General features: G+C 41.0%; 1 protein-coding gene across 5 annotated transcripts in view; it reads left to right on the top strand.

The window, feature by feature from the left end:
* Window positions 1-15,142, top strand: part of JADE1 (jade family PHD finger 1) — a 65,674-nt gene extending 50,532 nt beyond the window's left edge. For all 5 annotated transcript variants that reach the window (XM_003264653.3, XM_003264654.3, XM_030815708.1 and 2 more), the window contains exons 9-11: window positions 1,614-2,135; window positions 7,777-7,894; window positions 11,295-15,142. In XM_003264653.3, the coding sequence (XP_003264701.1) occupies window positions 1,614-2,135; window positions 7,777-7,894; window positions 11,295-12,202 (1,548 nt within the window). In that variant the 3' untranslated portion in view covers window positions 12,203-15,142. The remainder of the gene's footprint in view (window positions 1-1,613; window positions 2,136-7,776; window positions 7,895-11,294) is intronic.
* Window positions 15,143-18,633: the final 3,491 nt, after the last annotated feature.

Genomic DNA, 18,633 nt, shown 5'->3' with positions numbered 1-18,633 from the left:
TCTCAGTCATCTGTTCCCGCTTTTACTTCCCACTTGGCTGTGTGCTACAAGGGAAGACACTTTGTCTTCTCATGACAGTGGCCAGGTGTGTGTGTGTGTGTGTGTGTGCGTGCGTGTGTGTTTGTGTGTTCTGCCACCAAAGCTGACTTCACACATTTCTTAGAATTGAGGTTATTTATAGAGAAAATACAGATTTATGTCAGTCTCTGTGGTTGAAGTGTTTGTAAGGGTGGAATGGTGAAGGGAGCTGGATTTTCTCCTCTTCTCAGTAAAAGAGACCTCATAGTAATGGAAGAAAGCCTGGTTGGCAGCGAGTTTCCTCTTAAATACTGAAATGATTAGGGGGAAATCCTCAGCTCTAGCCTCTGCCATCCTTGGTGATGTGATTCAGGATCTGTTGAATGAGTTGAATTCAACTTCTCAGTTGGCTTGAAGCCACTGGATTCTACAGCTCTGTGCAGCCCCTGGCATGCCCTGGGGATCACTTGGCCTCACACAATGCAGTGCTGCTTTTCAGGGACTGGCTTCAGTCACCATGAGGAACCACCTTCTAGGGATTTGCTCAGCAAGATCAGTGGAGGAGGATTTAATCACTTTGCTCCTGCTAGACCAGAGGCTTGTTGTCTGGATCAAAGGCACTAAATTGTGGCCCCGTTTAGGCAGTGAGAGGAGAAGTGTTCTCCTGCATAGGTTGCTGATACCTGGCCTCTAGGTTGACCTCCTTGTGACCCATGGGAAGGATCTTTCACGGTTCTCCTGCCTCTCTTCAGTGGCCAGGATCGGCGTGCACAGATCTCAGGGCTCAGAGCCCTCCATGCATCTGGTGAAGCTTCTTCACAAGTGTGAAGACCTTTCCCTACCTTTCCTATGCTGGATACCTCTTGTCTCCTATTTTTTGGGGTTTTTATTCAGTTTCTCCTTCATGCTGCTTCAAGGAAGTGCACTGTTCATTTTCTCACTCGTGTTGGGACTCTTCCTGGCTGGGGAGTCAGGATTTATGTTCAAACTGTGAGTAGTAGTCATTCTTCCCAAGGAGGTTCTTATTCATGTTTACACCAAAAGAGCTCAAATCTGTAAGAAAACCCACGTTAATGCCTGAAAGTGGACTTTGCATGTTGAGTACAGATTCTTTTGAACATGATCCTCGTGCCACACCTCTTTCCTCTACACATGTCATTTGTATAATCACGTCTGCTCCACGATGGGATTTGGATGCAGTTACTTTTCCGAGGAAGTTAGGGTTTGGTTGATTAAACCTTTCATTTGAAGAGGGCCCTTAAATTCCAAGACTTGGCTGGGCGCAGTGGCTCACGCCTGTAATCCCAGCACTTTGGGAGGCCAAGATGGGCGGATCTCGTTTGCCCAAGAGTTGGAGACCAACCTGGGCAACATAGGGAGACCTCATCTCTACAAAAAAAGTCCCAAGCCTTACCTCTTTTAAAACATGACGTGATCTTCCAGGGTTAATCCATGTACAACTTTCCTGTCACAGCACATGCTTGAAGCATGGCTCTTCTCTGTGCATGTGTACATGAGGTGCCTAGCACTGCGGGCCTTCTGCCATGGTTGCTTTATAATGGCCTATTCTCATGTTCTTTGTGTGTTCTTACCAGTGCTCTGTGAAGAACTGCCGCACAGCCTTCCATGTGACCTGTGCTTTTGACCGGGGCCTGGAGATGAAGACCATCTTAGCAGAGAATGATGAAGTCAAGTTCAAGTCCTATTGCCCAAAGCACAGCTCACACAGGAAACCTGAGGAGAGTCTTGGCAAGGGGGCTGCACAGGAGAATGGGGCCCCTGAGTGTTCCCCCCGGAATCCACTGGAGCCCTTTGCCAGCCTTGAGCAGAACCGGGAGGAGGCCCACCGGGTGAGTGTCCGTAAGCAGAAGCTGCAGCAGCTGGAGGATGAGTTCTACACCTTCGTCAACCTGCTGGATGTTGCCAGGGCTCTGCGGCTGCCTGAGGAAGTAGTGGATTTCCTGTACCAGTACTGGAAGTTGAAGAGGAAGGTCAACTTCAACAAGCCCCTGATCACCCCAAAGAAAGATGAAGAGGACAATCTAGCCAAGCGGGAGCAGGATGTCTTGTTTAGGAGGCTGCAGCTGTTCACGCACCTGCGGCAGGACCTGGAGAGGGTAATGATTGACACTGACACTTTATAGTGACTTAGAGAAGAAGATGCAAAGAGGCGAACGCTCGCCCAGAGCAAGAAATGATAGCCAGTCATATACTCTCAGACCCTTGTACACACCACAGCATGAGGTTGTGTTGGTTAAAAATATTTATGGGCTGGTAAACTCATTGTACATATGTGCAAAACTGCCACTGAGTGGGGAGCTTCTTTGTGATTTTTTTTTTTAAACACTTTCCCATTAATCTTTACTGTTTTGTAAGATCAAATGGGGTGTGTCTTCCCCACCCCCATTCCTTAATTCTAGAGCTAGAGTGAATGAGCCCCAAGAAAATGACCCAAGGAGTTGACTCAGGATTGTTTACAGACTGATTTAGAAAACCAGAACGGATTTCATTTCTAATGGAGGGGGCCAGAGATGGGAAAATTTCTTATTGAGTCCGGGGAAACACTAGGTGCTGGTGATGGGCTTATGAAGGAAGCTAAGCACGGCTGCTCACTGGCCCCCCCTTTGTTTCTTGGGTAATTCACAGGGGAATTCTCAGTACTGTCATGGAGCAGAGCAGGCAGTGGGTGCTGATGTGTGTGCATGAGCTGTATGTACACATGCATATATCTGTTACAGAAGATACTCCTGGCAGTGAGGTGCTAAGTCATCACTGAGGCTGTGTGTGTGTGTGTGTGTGTGTGTGTGTGTGTGTGTGTGTCCCCGTGTCCATCCATGTCTGTTGTGTGTCTGTGTGCAGGTATGGGTGGGATTCCTGGTGCACAGGGGTGTCAGATCTGTCTGAGGAGCCCCAGTCATGTTCAGCACGCTACAGATGTGTTGTTTGTCACACTGAGATTGCTGAATGTCGTGGCTGTTGGCTGCCGAGCCTCAGCTGCTGGCTTTTCCTTCTGCTGTTTGCTGCTTTTGTGCCTCTCCCACTTTCCATCACCTCTGGAGTCCCGTCTGGACGTCCCTTCCTGCTACAGAAATAATGAGGAGTGGGTTGCCTACCCCTAGGGCTTCCTGCTCCCTGTAGGTAGTTTCTGGCTGAGGCTTGCTAATTGGGGATGCTTCTTAGAGCATCTTCCACATTAACTCCCCTGGCTGCTGGCTACCAATTAAATTCATTAGTGTGAAAGAGGTGGGAGCGAGGTTTTCTGGCCTGAAGCAGTCTGCACTGAAAGGTACCCAAGTGGCCTGAAACAATGTAGAGAAAGACCTGGGAAACACTGGACCAAAAAAGCCTGATCTCATGGAGACCTGCATGGCCCTGTTAGAGATGGCGTAGAAGTGAGTCTTTTAAAGGGAGCATTAGAGATCCTTTTAGTACACGACTGAGTGCCAGCTTATTTGTGATGACCCTTCCCAGACCGGGTTAGGATTCCTGGGAAGGCCATGGATTCCGGCCCTGGAAGAGGCAGGATCCTGGAGCAGATTTGTGAGGCTTTTGCGCTCCCATACGCCCCCTGGTGGTGAGTGTAAAGAAGACTGCCTCTCACAACTACATGTATGTGTGGCATTTTTGTTAGAGATGAGAAAAGGATTGAGAAGGATAAACCGGAATCCTGGTGAGAAGCCTTTATGCCAGCCCGACACCTGCTGTAATTGGGGTGCATGAGCTGTGGAGTCAGATAGTTGTTGGGAGGGGGAGGAGAAGTCTATTGTTTGGACTGTGTTTGTCTCACAATCACCACAAAATAAAAGTGTAGAAAATGCTTGTGGTGTACTAACTCTTTTCTGTACTTAAGTTACTCAGATTAACATGCACTTCTAATTCTAAACATTTTTTTTGGAGTCATCATTGTCGCTGTTTAAGTAGAACAATGCCAACGATGTATGAGAAACAGGGAATAAATCAGGATTTGTGTGTGTATGTGTGTGGCATTACTTACATTTACTTTATTAAAAAGCCTAAGGAACTTAAAGGAATTTGTATTCAGTTTATTTTTATTTGTTTTTGAGACAGAGTCTCACTTTGTTGCCCAGGCTGGAGTGCAGTGGCGTGATCTCGGCTCACTGCAGCCTCCGCCTCCCAGGTTCAAGTGATCTCCTGCCTCAGTCTCATGAGTAGCTGGGATTACAGGCGTGCGCCACCATGTCTGGCTAATTTTTGTAGTTTTAGTAGAGACAGGGTTTCACCATGTTGGTCAGGTTAGTCTTGAACTCCTGACCTCAAGTGATCTACCCGCCTTGGCCTCCCAGAGTGTTGGGATTACGCCACTGTACCCAGCCTTAGACTCAGTTTAAAATGGGCTTATTGTAATGAAAAAAAAATACGCTACCCAAAATCTGCCATGATGCCTGTGATGGTGAAGGCATTAAAAAATTGAAATCTTTGCCTTGCCCAGAGAGTTGCACAGTTATTTGTAATTATAAACAGTAAGTGTATCAGGGCAGGGGCAACAATAAAAATGCAATCATTACTACCAACTTGTTTTCTCAAGTAAGTTAGTTTTCTGTTTAATTCACACAATATCAGTTTATAGCAGATCCTCAAAAATCATTTAATACCTGTGACTACAATCAAGGCATACGATCATTCTCAGACTGACAAATGAGTAGCCATCATTGGAAATGCAGACAACTGAGTGATTATGGTGACTGCTCTTCCTTCAAACACACACCTCGGGGCATTGCACACCTGGGTACCAGTTCTGGATCTGGAAGTTAGGTGACAGGAGTAGATTTCAGGAGGGCTTGGGAGCACACAACTTTAAGAAGACACAGTTGCTGATGTGGTGGGCAGCCATGTCATTCCCAAGGCTGCCACTTCACTCTCATTCCTTTCCCCTAAAAGATGCAGTAAACGTGAGTTCAGCAAATGAGTATTTATTCAGATAAAGACGTGCTACCACTGCACTCTGGCTAGTGTTATGGAAAGTGGCCAAGTCCTTGGAGCAGTCCTCTAGTCATTCAGTGGAATGGTCACCTTTGAAAATCTGGTAGTGGCTACAGTGTCCCCTGAACAAAAGGCACGTTCAACTTTAGTGTTGCAAACAGTTTTGGATTCAAGAAAACACTGAAACCACTTTTAGATGTCTTAGAGCAGTGTACCTCAGGGTGTTGTCCCTGACCCAGAAACTTAGGAATGCAGATTCATGGGCCCCACCTCCAAAGGGTGGTTCTGTTTTGTGGGTATCCCATGTTTCTGTTTGGGAACACTGCTTTAGGGGAAAGTGATGATCAGGTTTAAGGTGGTGTGAGAGTGCCCCTGGAGATGGTTTAAATGTTTTTTTCAGATACCTCCTTGCAGGCAGTTGGGAGAAGACAAAGCAGGGGAGGGAGCTTGGTGGAACGGGTGCAGGAAGGGACAAGCTGGATGTGTTTTGAGGATGGGAGAGCATCAGTCCAGCTCTGCAGGTGGAGGTTGCTGAGTGTTGTCCTATAGGGAGCTTTATGCATAAGGGAAGTCAGGTTTAGAGTCCTCAGTATTATAAAGTGGAGTTAGTCAGGGCTGATTTGTTCCAATTGAAAACCATGCCCTTTGCTTTTTGGGTTTACATTTAGATATTTCCCATCAGAGATCATGAGGAATAGCAGTGGGATTTTTCTGTTTAGCAGCCATGGTGTGGTCAAAGCTACCAAAATTAAATTTGAATAATATACAAAGTTCAAATTCCCTGGCTTCCCCGTTTTCCATTTTCAAGGATAATTTCAAGTAAGAGAGATGTAAGTATCTCTATTACACATCTGATTTGAATATGAGAGCAACCTGTCTGCTCCTAAGATGTCAGAATTTGTTTCCATTTTTTATTTCCAGGAGTCAGATTCCTTGTTAATGTAAAAACGGTTCTGTTTCCTAGAAGTTTTGAATCTGCTATGGATCTAGGTAGGGCCCCTCGTTCTTGAGCTTCACTCTTAATTTCCCGTGGGTAGAACAATATTATCAAAGAGAGTAGTCTGTTAGCCACTTCCATTCCCAAGTTGGTGAGAATTTCTATAACGGACACCTGCTTCTTGGATTGAGGGTGTGCAGCTGTCAGAGAAGGGAAGAAACTACCTTAACTAGGCTGATTGACATCCATGTAATATTTACTATGAGACAGGGAGAGTGTTTTTATTCTCAATTCTTTATAATTTTAAAATAAGATAGGAAATGTTAGTGACATAAGGGATTGATAGAGAAAAAAAGATGGGAAGATCCTGAAAGTGAATTGGTTAGGGGCAGGAGAAGCCTGACTTGGCATTTTCCTGTTTAGGCCAGGAGATTTTACTATGACGCAAATGTGAAAGCCTGTGTTCTGTCTCTCTTAATGTTTCATGTCCTCTTGCAAATGAGACTGCCTTCAGCACAGCTGGAATTGTTAGGGTTTAGTTTACACTTACACTCTACACCAGAGTGCAAAATCTTTTGTGTCTTCACAAGGCTTGTTGATACTTGTTGCTGTCCTCACTGCCAAAAGAAAAGGTTGGTGACCTTTGGACTTTTTCCACTTAAAGTAGGGTGATACTACTTTATTGAGTTTATGAGGAAAAATTATAAAGGTGTCAGGGGAAGAGTTTACTTATAATGGGATTTTTTTAGGAAAGTGAAGGCATGCCTGTAGGAGCTAATGGGAAAGATGTGGTCAGATAAAGATGCTACCATTCCTGCCACTGAAATTACTTAGGAGGTCTTGTCCACATGTTCCTGAAGAAGGGTTTAATTGTGTATTCGGTGTGCTGTGTCTGACATCTGTGTTTGCAGGTCCATGTAATCTAATCAGGTTGACCAATAGAAGATTTTAGGACTGAAGGATTAAGGGAGTTTAGAGACTAATTCTTTAAATTTTGTGTATTGAGTGATGACAGGTGGAGAACAAATCTAAATGTTGATTACTGAGCATAGGTTAGGGTTATGTGATCCAAAGCAGTCGCACATCAGATAGGAAGTAGAGCCAACTCTTAGCACTGGGTCTTTTCAGTTACAAGCGAATCAGGAGAGGGCAATACCAGTTTTTCAAGTGATGATACAGAGAACTGGACTGGCGATGTCTAACCAGCAAATCATTGGCAAAGCTGGAAATTTCCTAGGCATTCGCACACCTCACAGCAACACATAAGCTACCTGCTAACTCCAGGCCTTTCAGTGAGTTCAGTGTGCAGTTGACAAAGACATTTACTAGGATTCTTGGTAACCATTTGGTCTTCCAGTGGGCCTGGTGCAGGGGGCTCCACTTTGATGACCCTTGGCCCCATGTTTACCTAGTTCAGCCTTCAGAAGATAGTTGATAAAGTGCAGAAGTGGCTTCTGAACTGCTTTAAAGCCATTGGCCATCCAAGTAATAGAAGATATTGATGCAATAATTAGCAAAGTCGACTGGCAAGAGGTTGCAAGTTTTGACTTGGACACCAATGGCCTCTGTGCCGGGATGGGTTAGGTGTAGTGGAGGAGGCAGGACTTTTGTAGGAGTTCTCTAGGTGTCCCTCCCACTCCTGTGGGTCCCTAACCCTCTTTGGTGTTGTTTCTGCCTATGTTGAGGGGTATATGTGGAATCCTTCTTATCTGCCCAAAAGGAGATTAGAGATTGGATAAAATGTTTAAAGTACCTATTGATTTCAAGTATCTGTCAAGGCCCTAGTAGGAGTAATTTCTCTTAGGTAAAGAAATTTAAAAAGCACCAAAGTACTGTTATACTGTATTGCTTACTTAGAATCTTTATTCTCTACATTCTAGGTTCGGAACCTCACTTACATGGTGACCCGCAGGGAAAAGATTAAACGGTCTGTGTGCAAAGTCCAGGAACAGATATTCAATCTTTACACTAAGCTTTTGGAGCAAGAAAGAGTTTCAGGTATGCATGAAGCCCTGGTAGGTCAAAGTATAGGGCAGGGGTTTGTAAGCTTTAACACTGTTGAGGAAGAAATAATCATTTCTTAATTTTCTTATAGAAGAATTTAAGAAGCACAGATGTTCATATTTAAAGGAAGTCTTTAATTTGAGGCATCATGTTTAAGGGAAAAAGCTATGAATTTGCCCTCTATAAATATGGGTGGAATCCTGTGTTCTCCGCTTACTGAGCAAACACATGAAAGTCTTTGGAGTCTCCCCAGTTTCTTCATGTGCAAAATGGGGATATCTCAAGCTACCTCTTGGAATTGAGAGACTAAAATGAAACAGTGACTTATATATTACACAGTAGTTGGTAAACACATCATGGGGATACCTAACAGGTTTATATTCGGCCTTGGGCTCTATCTGTAACATGGTAAATATGGTCAATATATGTTAAGACTGTACTTAAGACACAGTCCATTTTTAGATAATGTTCACAGTAGACTTTTTTTGTGTAGACGGATTGTTGAATATTTCTGAGATTGAGCACCAAATATTTATTTAGTGTCTTCTATTTTATATTGCCCTGGGCTAGGCAAACAGAAAAAGAAAACTAGGGTATATACTTCCTCTACTCTGGAGAACACATCAGTTACTTGGGAGATCAAGGGCAAAGATCAAGTTGGGCAGCTTGTTTAACCTCTCTGAGATTCCGTTGATTTTAAAGTTTGTTTTAGAATCAAGACCCCTTAAGTGCGTTTGAGCACTACATTCTGTGATCATAAGCCCCCAAAAGTAGGTAGTATAAGGATTTCAGAGAAGGGGAGCTGCTGAGTGTGGATCAGGCAGAATTAGGGACCCACGGAACAGGTAGGTCTCAGACTGGACTTCATTGGAAGATAGTCAGCGTCTCTCTCCTGCCTTGGACTGCCCTTTAAAGTTCTAGCTGCACCATTCTTGGTGCTTGCGTTGTGCAATCACAGTTGATTCACTCTTGTTTTTGTGCATTTGTGGCTTTTTGTCGCTCCATCTAGATTATTATGGTGCACAGAGACAACAAAGAAGTTGTTATAACCTGTTGTGTTGAAATCCAAATTCTGGTTTTGTGCAATTATGTGCGACTAGAGGGAGCTTGGTCATCTGAAGAAATAAAAAAAGGTTTAGGGAGGTTTAAATAATGTTCTTGAAGTGTTACATAGTTTGAATGCAATAACTTGTTGATATCCTAGATATTTTCTTCCCAAGATTAAGTATTTTCCAGGTGAATCAAGTGCATATCATTAGCTGGAACTTGGAGTTTAATTGTTAAAGATTTTAAAAATAAATTTTCCAAGTAGGGTGTCATATGTAAAAGTAGTTCGATTCAGATTCCCTAAGGTGAGCTCTCTCTTCATGATTCCTACCTGAATGCAAATAAATGAGATCTGTTTAACTCCCTTGGAAGACTGTCTGGTGCAGATCACCGAGCCTAAAGCAGCAAATGCTGAGCTGGGATCACTAATGCAAGTTGTGCCTGTGGAGTTGTGCCATTGGAGGGCTTTCTGCAATTCTTAAGTCATTATGTAATGAGTGATTCCCTGTAAAAATAAGCCGTAAAGAGCGTTTTCATCTGGTTTCATTTGAGTTGTTTCTCATGGATATTGCAGGCAGGTTTTTGCATTTCATGGCTGAGGTTTTTACTGGGTGAGCGAATGATATTCTTAATAAGTCTGGGAGTTGTTTTGTGGTAACAGAGCTGTAATGTAGATCTGCATTCAGAAGTCCTACTATTTCAGAAAAGGAAAACAAATCTTCCTTTGATTCTGATGTAAGAACCATAGGTATGATCAGTTGAAAACATTTATCTTCCTATAGGATGCTGTTGAGTAATGCAGTTGAAACCCTTTAGGGTGCTTTTTTTCTTTTTCCAGTCCTAGGCTTCAGTCGTGTTCTTATTCATGCCTAAAGGCTGTCTCCTGCCTGAAGTTGAGCAGATGGCCATGATTTATGTGTCATTTAGGGTCCATGGTTTAAACTCTGTGATTCTGAGAGTGGGTAGGGTCATTGGCTGAGAGTGTCCTCAGTGGCAACAGTGCTTATGGGGGCGGGGGTCATGAGTTGGAGGCTCTTTAGAGACATGGATTACAGTCAAGGAGATAGAAATCAGAGTTCAGAAAATGTTAGCCTCTTCTTACCATTCTCTTTTCCTGTGGCAGGTGATTGAGTAAAATAAATATATTCAGTGTGATGTGAAGGTTGATTCTAATGATTGATTCTTGAGAAAGCAGCATTTCCAAACCAGCAGGTTGTAAAATACCTCCTCCTGTGGTCATGACAGCTCTGTGTTCTGAGTCGCTAGCTATGTGTCATTTGCTTGCAGTGTCTGTGTCTGGTGAGCACTAGGTTCTCATATGGCCTCTTGTCTCATACCCTGGGGGCTGGACCTTGTTTTCTTGGTGGTTCATGTCTTATGGGAGACAGAAAACATGAGAACTGCCCTTTCTAGATGATCTTGAGGCTGTTATAGAATCATGGTCCTTATGACAAACTCTAATGTGTTATGAATTCACCCACTAGGGGTAACAACTCATTAGTGGGTTGTGAGATGAATTCAGTGGGTCATGACCAGCATTAAAAACAAGTAAAGTATAATAGGAAATGTCAGAGTACATTATCAAGTGATGAGGGTTAATATTATTTCGTGAAATGTGAACTCTTACTAGGTCATGCTGTGGAATTTAGTCACTGTGATTTGCATCAAAAAAATATGAAAAACATCAATTTAACTTACTTCAAGTTGAATTGACAATTCAGTTGAATCCCACAAATGTATTTTGCACATCATAATAATGAACATTTTTGGAACACTTACTATGTCAAGAATTATTTTAAACATTTCCTTTATTCATTCACATGTTTACATGTATTTGTCCTCATAATAACCCTGTGAGGGTATAGACACTTAGAGAAACTTAGACGCCCCGGGCCCTGCTTTTTGGGTTCTCTCAGTCTCGTACGGGCGGCAGAAGACTGGACCGTGGAAGAGCGCGGCGCAGGTTCTGCTCTGTAACCAGGTAGAGGGAGCAGAGGCAGCCGTCAGCCACCTGATGGGTTCTGCATGGAGTCCCCTCTGAAAATCAGATCAGTTATTTTGTTTGGAGGAACATGTATTTGAGGAGGTCCAGTTTTATGAAAAATTATGTGAGCTTCAGCTGTTTTAGAAAATGTGGCATATCGAGTCTGCAGATTGAATGAAGATTCTCAAGGCAGGTCATCTCTTCACTATAAAAACCAAATTTGTACAAACTTGGTGGTGTAAGTGTTGTATTGTTGGGGGGGGGGAGTTCACATAAATTGGGCCACACTAAGGGTGTAGAATTTTATTCTTTTGGATTTGCTTCTGCTGTAATTTTTCTTTATTTGTGGTTTTATGTTTATAGGTGTGCCTTCTTCCTGCTCCTCCTCCTCACTGGAAAACATGCTTTTGTTTAACAGTCCTTCTGTTGGCCCTGATGCTCCCAAGATAGAGGACTTGAAGTGGCATTCTGCGTTCTTCAGAAAACAAATGGGTACTTCCTTGGTTCATTCGCTGAAAAAGCCCCATAAGCGAGATCCTTTGCAGAATAGCACTGGAAGTGAAGGCAAAACCCTGCTGAAGCAGCCAGACCTGTGTGGTAGAAGGGAGGGGATGGTGGTCCCAGAAAGCTTTTTGGGTTTGGAAAAGACCTTTGCAGAAGCACGTCTCATATCAGCACAACAGAAAAATGGTGTGGTGATGCCAGACCACGGGAAAAGAAGAGACAATCGTTTTCATTGTGATCTCATTAAAGGAGACTTAAAGGACAAATCTTTTAAACAGAGTCACAAGCCTCTCAGGTCCACAGATGTGTCCCAGAGGCATCTGGACAACACAAGAGCTACCACGTCCCCTGGAGTGGGGCAGTCAGCACCTGGCACAAGGAAGGAGATAGTGCCCAAGTGCAATGGCTCCCTAATCAAAGTAAACTATAACCAGACTGCAGTCAAAGTGCCTACAACACCTGCCAGCCCAGTGAAAAACTGGGGAGGATTCCGGATTCCAAAGAAGGGGGAACGGCAGCAGCAGGGAGAGGCCCATGACGGGGCCTGCCACCAGCACTCAGACTACCCATATTTGGGCTTAGGCCGAGTTCCAGCCAAGGAAAGGGCAAAAAACAAATTAAAATCCGACAATGAGAATGACGGGTATGTCCCCGATGTGGAAATGAGTGACTCAGAGAGTGAGGCATCAGAAAAGAAATGTATACACACCAGCAGCACTATCAGCAGGAGGACAGACATTATCAGGAGAAGCATCTTGGCTTCTTGATGCAACAGAGATGACGCGGAAGCCCTTTGGGCTCGTCATTGGGTGTACTAGAGGAGAGCTCTGATGTGGGGGAGAAGCAGAAACCCATTAATCCTGAGCTACACAAACACATTTACTTGCAATTCAGATTAATTTTTTTCCAGAGTCATTTTTAAATCATTTTTGTGAGAAGTTTGTGTTATTTGCAACTTGTTGAGGAAACAGAAGAGTAGACTGTAACCATAAGACACTGCTAAGACTAGAACCCGAACTAAACACTAAAATAAGAATGAAATAAGTTTTAAAGAAGGCAAGGCTTAAATAAGCCTCATGAATTTTTATAGCCCTCTGCGTTCTTCCCAAAGCACAAACTCGTGGTTACCTGAATATAGGGAACCAGATAAGGTTCTTGAGAAACCCTCATGGTACCATTCACAGCCCATAAAGTTTATTTTCTAGGACTGTGGTAGATCTTGAAATCATATTTATATTTGGCCCTCAAGGCTATTTTTGTTGCATTATAGTATACAGGCAGCAGCTCTGAAGCTTCAGTAACACTAAGAAATTTATGTGTAAATATAGCAGTCAGGGAAGAGAATTTTAAAAAAGGTCATTATTGAAGGAGCTGAGGGGACAGGGTAGAACTGCTGCAATGTGGAGATTTAGGGTAATATAGCAAGGTCCTGCTGCTTGAAGCCTGTGAGTGGGTTGTGGATATGGGACTGGTGGAGAGTGAGATTGTTAGGAAAGTTGTGTCTATGAATAAGGGCAGTTGAAGTACAATTTTTACCAGTCCACTTGACCTTCTTCTTCCCTAACCACTGGCTGTTGAGCCAGCTTGGGATTTCCCTGGCCATTGCCAATACCTGGCCATCTGGCTTCCAATAGTACAATGGCTACTCAAGTTCAAGCGAAGAACTTCCAGACTCTGGTGACTGTTACTTCCCAGAGCCAACCACTAGTGCATATGTCAGGGAATCCGGGCTTCCAACATGAACGGATTCCTTAAGAAAAAGGAAAAAAAAAAAAAAAAGAAAAAAAAAGAGAAAAAAGTGAAATAGGTTATATTTTAAAAACAATAGAGAGGCAATAAGTTGTGACAAGCTCTTACTATTGACCAAGGTTATACAGGAAAGAGACTGAAGTGTACCCTTGAATAGGTTTTCTGTAGTCAGAGTTCTAAACTCTAATTTGTAACTTGGACTTTCTAATTGCAAATGGCAATAACTATTAAGTTATCAGCAATAATAAATTTAGCATTAAATTTGAGTACAATGTTTTGTTTTTGCACTCACCGTAGTGCATATGTATTAAGACAGTGGATAGTGTTTAGGTCCTGTTAATTTTCTTTAGAATTCAATGTGGTTGTGAATCAAACTTAAGGAAGGAACGTTTAAATAGCAATGAGATACAGAATTATGGGCCTTTGGAACAAGCCCGACTTCCCCTAAATTCTCCTTAGTTTGTTAATACCAGTATTCAGATTCCTGATTCATTTATACATCTGTTTCCATATGGCAGGGACATTATGATACTTAATGAATAATGCTTTGAGTTCTGCAGTTAACTTTCAAGTCTTCCAGATGATTGTCAACAACAAAAAAAGGCTTATTGAATCCCATCTTGCTATGCAAGTTTTATCAGATGATCAAATAGTAGATCTGATGCATCCCCATTGTATGTATGACATTTTCAAACCAAGTCTTAACTTTTCAAGGACATTTTAGTAGCTAATTCAGGGGAAGGGGAAGAATGATGCAGGTTTTTAGACTGACTGACTATTTTTGAGCTATGGGGCTCATTTTGAAAGACTGCTGTCCAGATCAGCTTGTTGCTAGATAATAGAAGGTTCTTATGAATCCAAGTTGTATATTCACTTGTAGCATAATTTAAAAATTAGATTTTTTTTTGCATATGAGCAAAAACCTTTTGCTGGATACAGGAGAAGGTTGGACTTTATCTACAGTTATCTTTTGACTACAGCAACAGCTCTGGGTGAGAGTAGAATTTATAGAGGGATAATTTGTCAAGCCATAGAAAGAAAATCTAAATTAATCTAGTAAGCGTATGACCTCCCACCATTTTAAGAGGTATCAGATTCATTTGCACTATTAGGAATGCTAGTTTTGTGCAAAAATAATGCCTTACCTGTTTTTTCCCCACATTTAGGTTGAAAAGCTTTCAAATGTTCCAAGTTATGCTGAACCAAAAAACAAAACAAAAACAAAACAAAAAATATTTTAAAAAAACCCACACAAAAACAAAACACACAAAAATAAAAAGCCCACACTTTTTATTCCTGCTTCGAAATGCAAATGGATAGAGCACGGTTTCTCTGACAGTATAATGATGATAGCTTTGTGAGTTAGTTTCATGTCATGCTGGGAACTCTGTATGAGGTGGCCATAAGCAGCAACCAGCCCAAACACCCACTTGCGTTCTGTTAGTATGGAACCATTTGCATTTGTTTTTTTTAAGCTTTATCTTTCCTTGTGCATCCTGACCAAGAAATATCTTTGATTATGATTAATGTATTATGTCAAAATGTAGGCTAGTTAAACTTTTGTAAAGTTGCCTGGAATGTCATTTGTTAGGTTATAAACACGAGATCTAAATGAAGGGTTTTATGTGTTGTGTACAAATCTTAATTATTTTGAAATGGACAAACTTGTCATTACATTTGTAACCTTGTACAGAGGATTTTTCACTATGTGCCTAGCTTGGTGTCCATTCAGCTAAAATTGAAAAAAAAAAGGTGCATGAAGAGTTAAAAATCAAATTAAAGTATATGTAGAGATGACTATTTTATATTACATGACCCAATCCTGTATTTATTTCTACCCCCTTTTTGAAAGTATTTATAAAACTAGTTGAGGACAGCTGTATTTTTTTGTTGAACTATTTAGTAGAATTGTGCCTTTTTGTCTGTATGTGAATAAATGCTGTACATTTTGCAATACATCTTAAGTGTCTTGAAATCTGCTTTTGCTAAATATTTAAAGGTATATATGACTTAGCAGTCCTGAATCAGTTGTTTACTGTCTTCCAATTTAAATCAGGAATGAGAACTGTAGAGAACATATCAAGTTTGTGCAGAGCACAGATTCACTGGGCTGCTTTCTGGCTCAACTCTGATGGTGAGACTGAAAAATAACGGTTTGATTTTAGTCTTCCCCACCTGGAGTTCTTTTCTTTCCAGAATACAGTTTTGGATCTGAAAACATAGAATCGTTGAAACAACATAGACTTCAGGGTCAGAGAGAACTGTATTTAACGGCTAAACTATAGTTTACCAGGCACATGACATTGGCCAAGTCACTTAACTGTTTTAAGCCTCAGTTTTCCCAGAAGGAGGATAACATCTTAGTAGCTTAGATATTGAAGTAGTTGTGATTATTTAAAGCAAGTCCATTGAGCACCTTACAGAGAGCATATATTAGGCATTTAGTAAGTGGTAGGCTATTATTTTTATTAGGAACAAGACACTGATAGTTACAATATTTTAACTAATGAGCTTTCTGAGGTGAAAAAATATTCCTGAATGATGGGAAAGTTGTATTTATAATACAACCTTTAAATAATTTTTAAAAATAATTTTTCAAAGAGCAGTTTCATTAAATGCTTTCTTTTGATCACAGAACTCTGGGACAATAGGGCAAAAAAATGTTATCTGCATTATACACCTTAAGACTTGGCCAAAATCACAGCAGTAGGTACTGGCAAAACTGGGCCTACACTCTCATTCTCATTTCTGAAAAGATTGTTTCCAGCCTGAAGCAATCTTTTGTACATCCACTACATGCAGAAATTAGCATATAGTGAAATGCACCTTTTTATGTTGGGAACAGCAAAACTGGTGTGAATTATGCATTCTCATGTAGATTATAATGATTAGGATCCAAAACAGGGTAGCTATCTTAGTCTAATTTATAATTTTTTTAAGGATTTGGCCAGTTTAAAAGAAAAAACAATTATTCGTACATTTTGCTAAAAGCTTATTTCTCGTTTCTCCTTAGTGACTATTTACTTCCATATTGCTTGCTCTAAGACCCCTGAGAGAAATAACTGATTCTTCCTACAAGGTCTTAAAGTTGAATACCCACAATAGTTCCCTAGGGAAATTAAGTCCCCAGGAGCCAAAGGAAGGACCCATCATTGGCAGTTGTGCAATCTGTGATGGGAAATGTCGCACCAGGGACTCATGTTCACGTTTTCACCCAAATCACTGAAAAAACAGTTTCTACCTTTGAAGCATTAGCCATCTGCAACAAACTTCACAATTAACTTCAAGGTTGAAATCTTCGATATGATTTCCCTTTAATGCTCAGAACTGCATTAGATGACGTGTTCTAGTCTGAGGTAGGCGTTGATTGCCTGGTCATTGAAAAATAGGATAAAGGCAAATCCAATGTTATCGACTTCCTTCACTTCAGCTGTTCCCTGTACTACTCAGTTTGGTATCTCTGCAATCCAGCTTTTCTGGAGTGTGAAGAGATTGCTTATTGGGCATCCCCTCTTGGATGTACACAGGTACTTGAGATTTTGGAACTCTTTCTATATCCTGTTTTAGAGAACGTCCTCCTAGACTGAAACCTGGGAGACCTTTATGAATTCTTCAACTCTCACAGCCAAATAGTGATCAAGGCCTGTGTATTACATTTAATATTGCCTTAATATTTTTTGCTTCGGATCCCACCACCATTTGCTATATAATTCAGGTCTCTTCATTTTTTGCCTGGATTACTGGTTTCCTTGACACAAGTCTTGCTGAAATTAATCTCTCCAGCATTTGGCTGAAGCCTTGCCAATGGTATCTCCATAGTGATAACTTCTGAAATAAAAGCTGATTTTGTCATTCCACATAGCCTTTGGAGGAACCTCCTGACTTCTGCAGATAATTACAAAGGTTTATCAAGTGGCAGGCACTGGTATGTATTATGTTAATTAGTTTAGTCCTTATAACGTGAAGTAGGCACTATTATCTCCAATTTGCAGATGAGGAAACTGAGGCACAGAGAAATTAAGTAATTTGCTCAAGGTCAGTAGGGGTATATCTGGGATTCAATCCCAGCCTGCCTGGGATTGAGCTGAGATCGCGTCACTGCCCTCCAGCCTGGGTGACAGAGTGAGACTCGGTCTCAAAAAAAAAAAAAAAAAAGTTCACACGAAGTAGTTCGCATATTTTTGAGTATACTTAGTACTACACGTGTAAACTTCAGTTAAATGAATTGGTAAAGTTAAATTTATTGGTAAAGCCAATAAACTTGGTTAAAACATGTTAATGCACCGGTTAAAAGACTTTGAATATAACCTAATAGATAATGAGCAGGATAGTCTGCTTATGGTCAATTAGTTCCAGCCTTATTCTAGGGAGAATGGAATTAATTGTCACATGCATATTTATGTAACACACATACATACAAACATATTTACAGATCAAATATATATATATGTGATCAAAGAAAACACTGCTATCAAAGAATAAAAAGAACAATTGAACATCCTAACACTGCTTGGAAAGTTTCAGAATTATTTAAAATCACATAGTTTCTTGATGTTGAGAACTAATATCTTAACACTAAATTAAAGCTATATAAAACCTCCAAGTCGGCATTTTTGTGATATAAAGTATAATAAATCCAGTTATTTTTACAAATGAATAAGCAATGCAGAATTAAGTAGCAAAGATGAAAATAACGTGTATTGTCATTCCTAATGTATCGCCAATGTGTCCTGATATTCTCACTACTACTTGGCTTATATATGGCTGAGTTTTAAAAATTACATTTATAATTATGGGTTAATGTGATTATTTTACTCACTAATCTGGGGTGATAGTTCTAACTTCAGGATTATGACCAGTGTAAAACAATTTCTTTATGAAGCAAATCTTTTTCTCTGGTGTTTCCCTTCCCATGCAACAGTTTCAAAGAGAGCTTTTCTCCTTTTTCCCACCAACTTTGGCTCTAATTCAGTTCCATCCTTGGAGCTTCTCTTTTTTATATCAAATGCTTGTGATGATATCTTTGCATCAACTAGTCTCAAGTACTCTAAATACCTTTCAAACTGCATACTTTAAAATATCACACACTCTGAAAGGAAATTATGCATTATATCACTTTACAATAAACACAATTTAACATTTTTTTGGTCGATTAAAATTGGTAAAATTGTCATCGCTCACTGAAGAAATCTGGAAACTTTCAAAGGAGGTATTAAGCTAATTATTATAACTTCCTTTGCTTAGATCTATTTTTTTCTACTACTTTACTTACATTTAGGTTGTGGCCAATTTTTTTTCTAGGTCTGGAAAATTTACCAAATCCCACTAGATACGAAGATACCTTTTTCTAGCAAGTTTTTAGGGATATATACATAATCTGAAAACCAAAAGAGCTTTTTGGGTAGTGCCAGTCAGAAAGGGAATTAAAAAAAGAGGCTCACTAGGGAGG

This window comes from Nomascus leucogenys, chromosome 7b, assembly GCF_006542625.1.
Source record: "Nomascus leucogenys isolate Asia chromosome 7b, Asia_NLE_v1, whole genome shotgun sequence".
Lineage (NCBI taxonomy): Eukaryota > Metazoa > Chordata > Mammalia > Primates > Hylobatidae > Nomascus > Nomascus leucogenys.
This window is presented reverse-complemented; position numbering and strand designations above follow the sequence as displayed.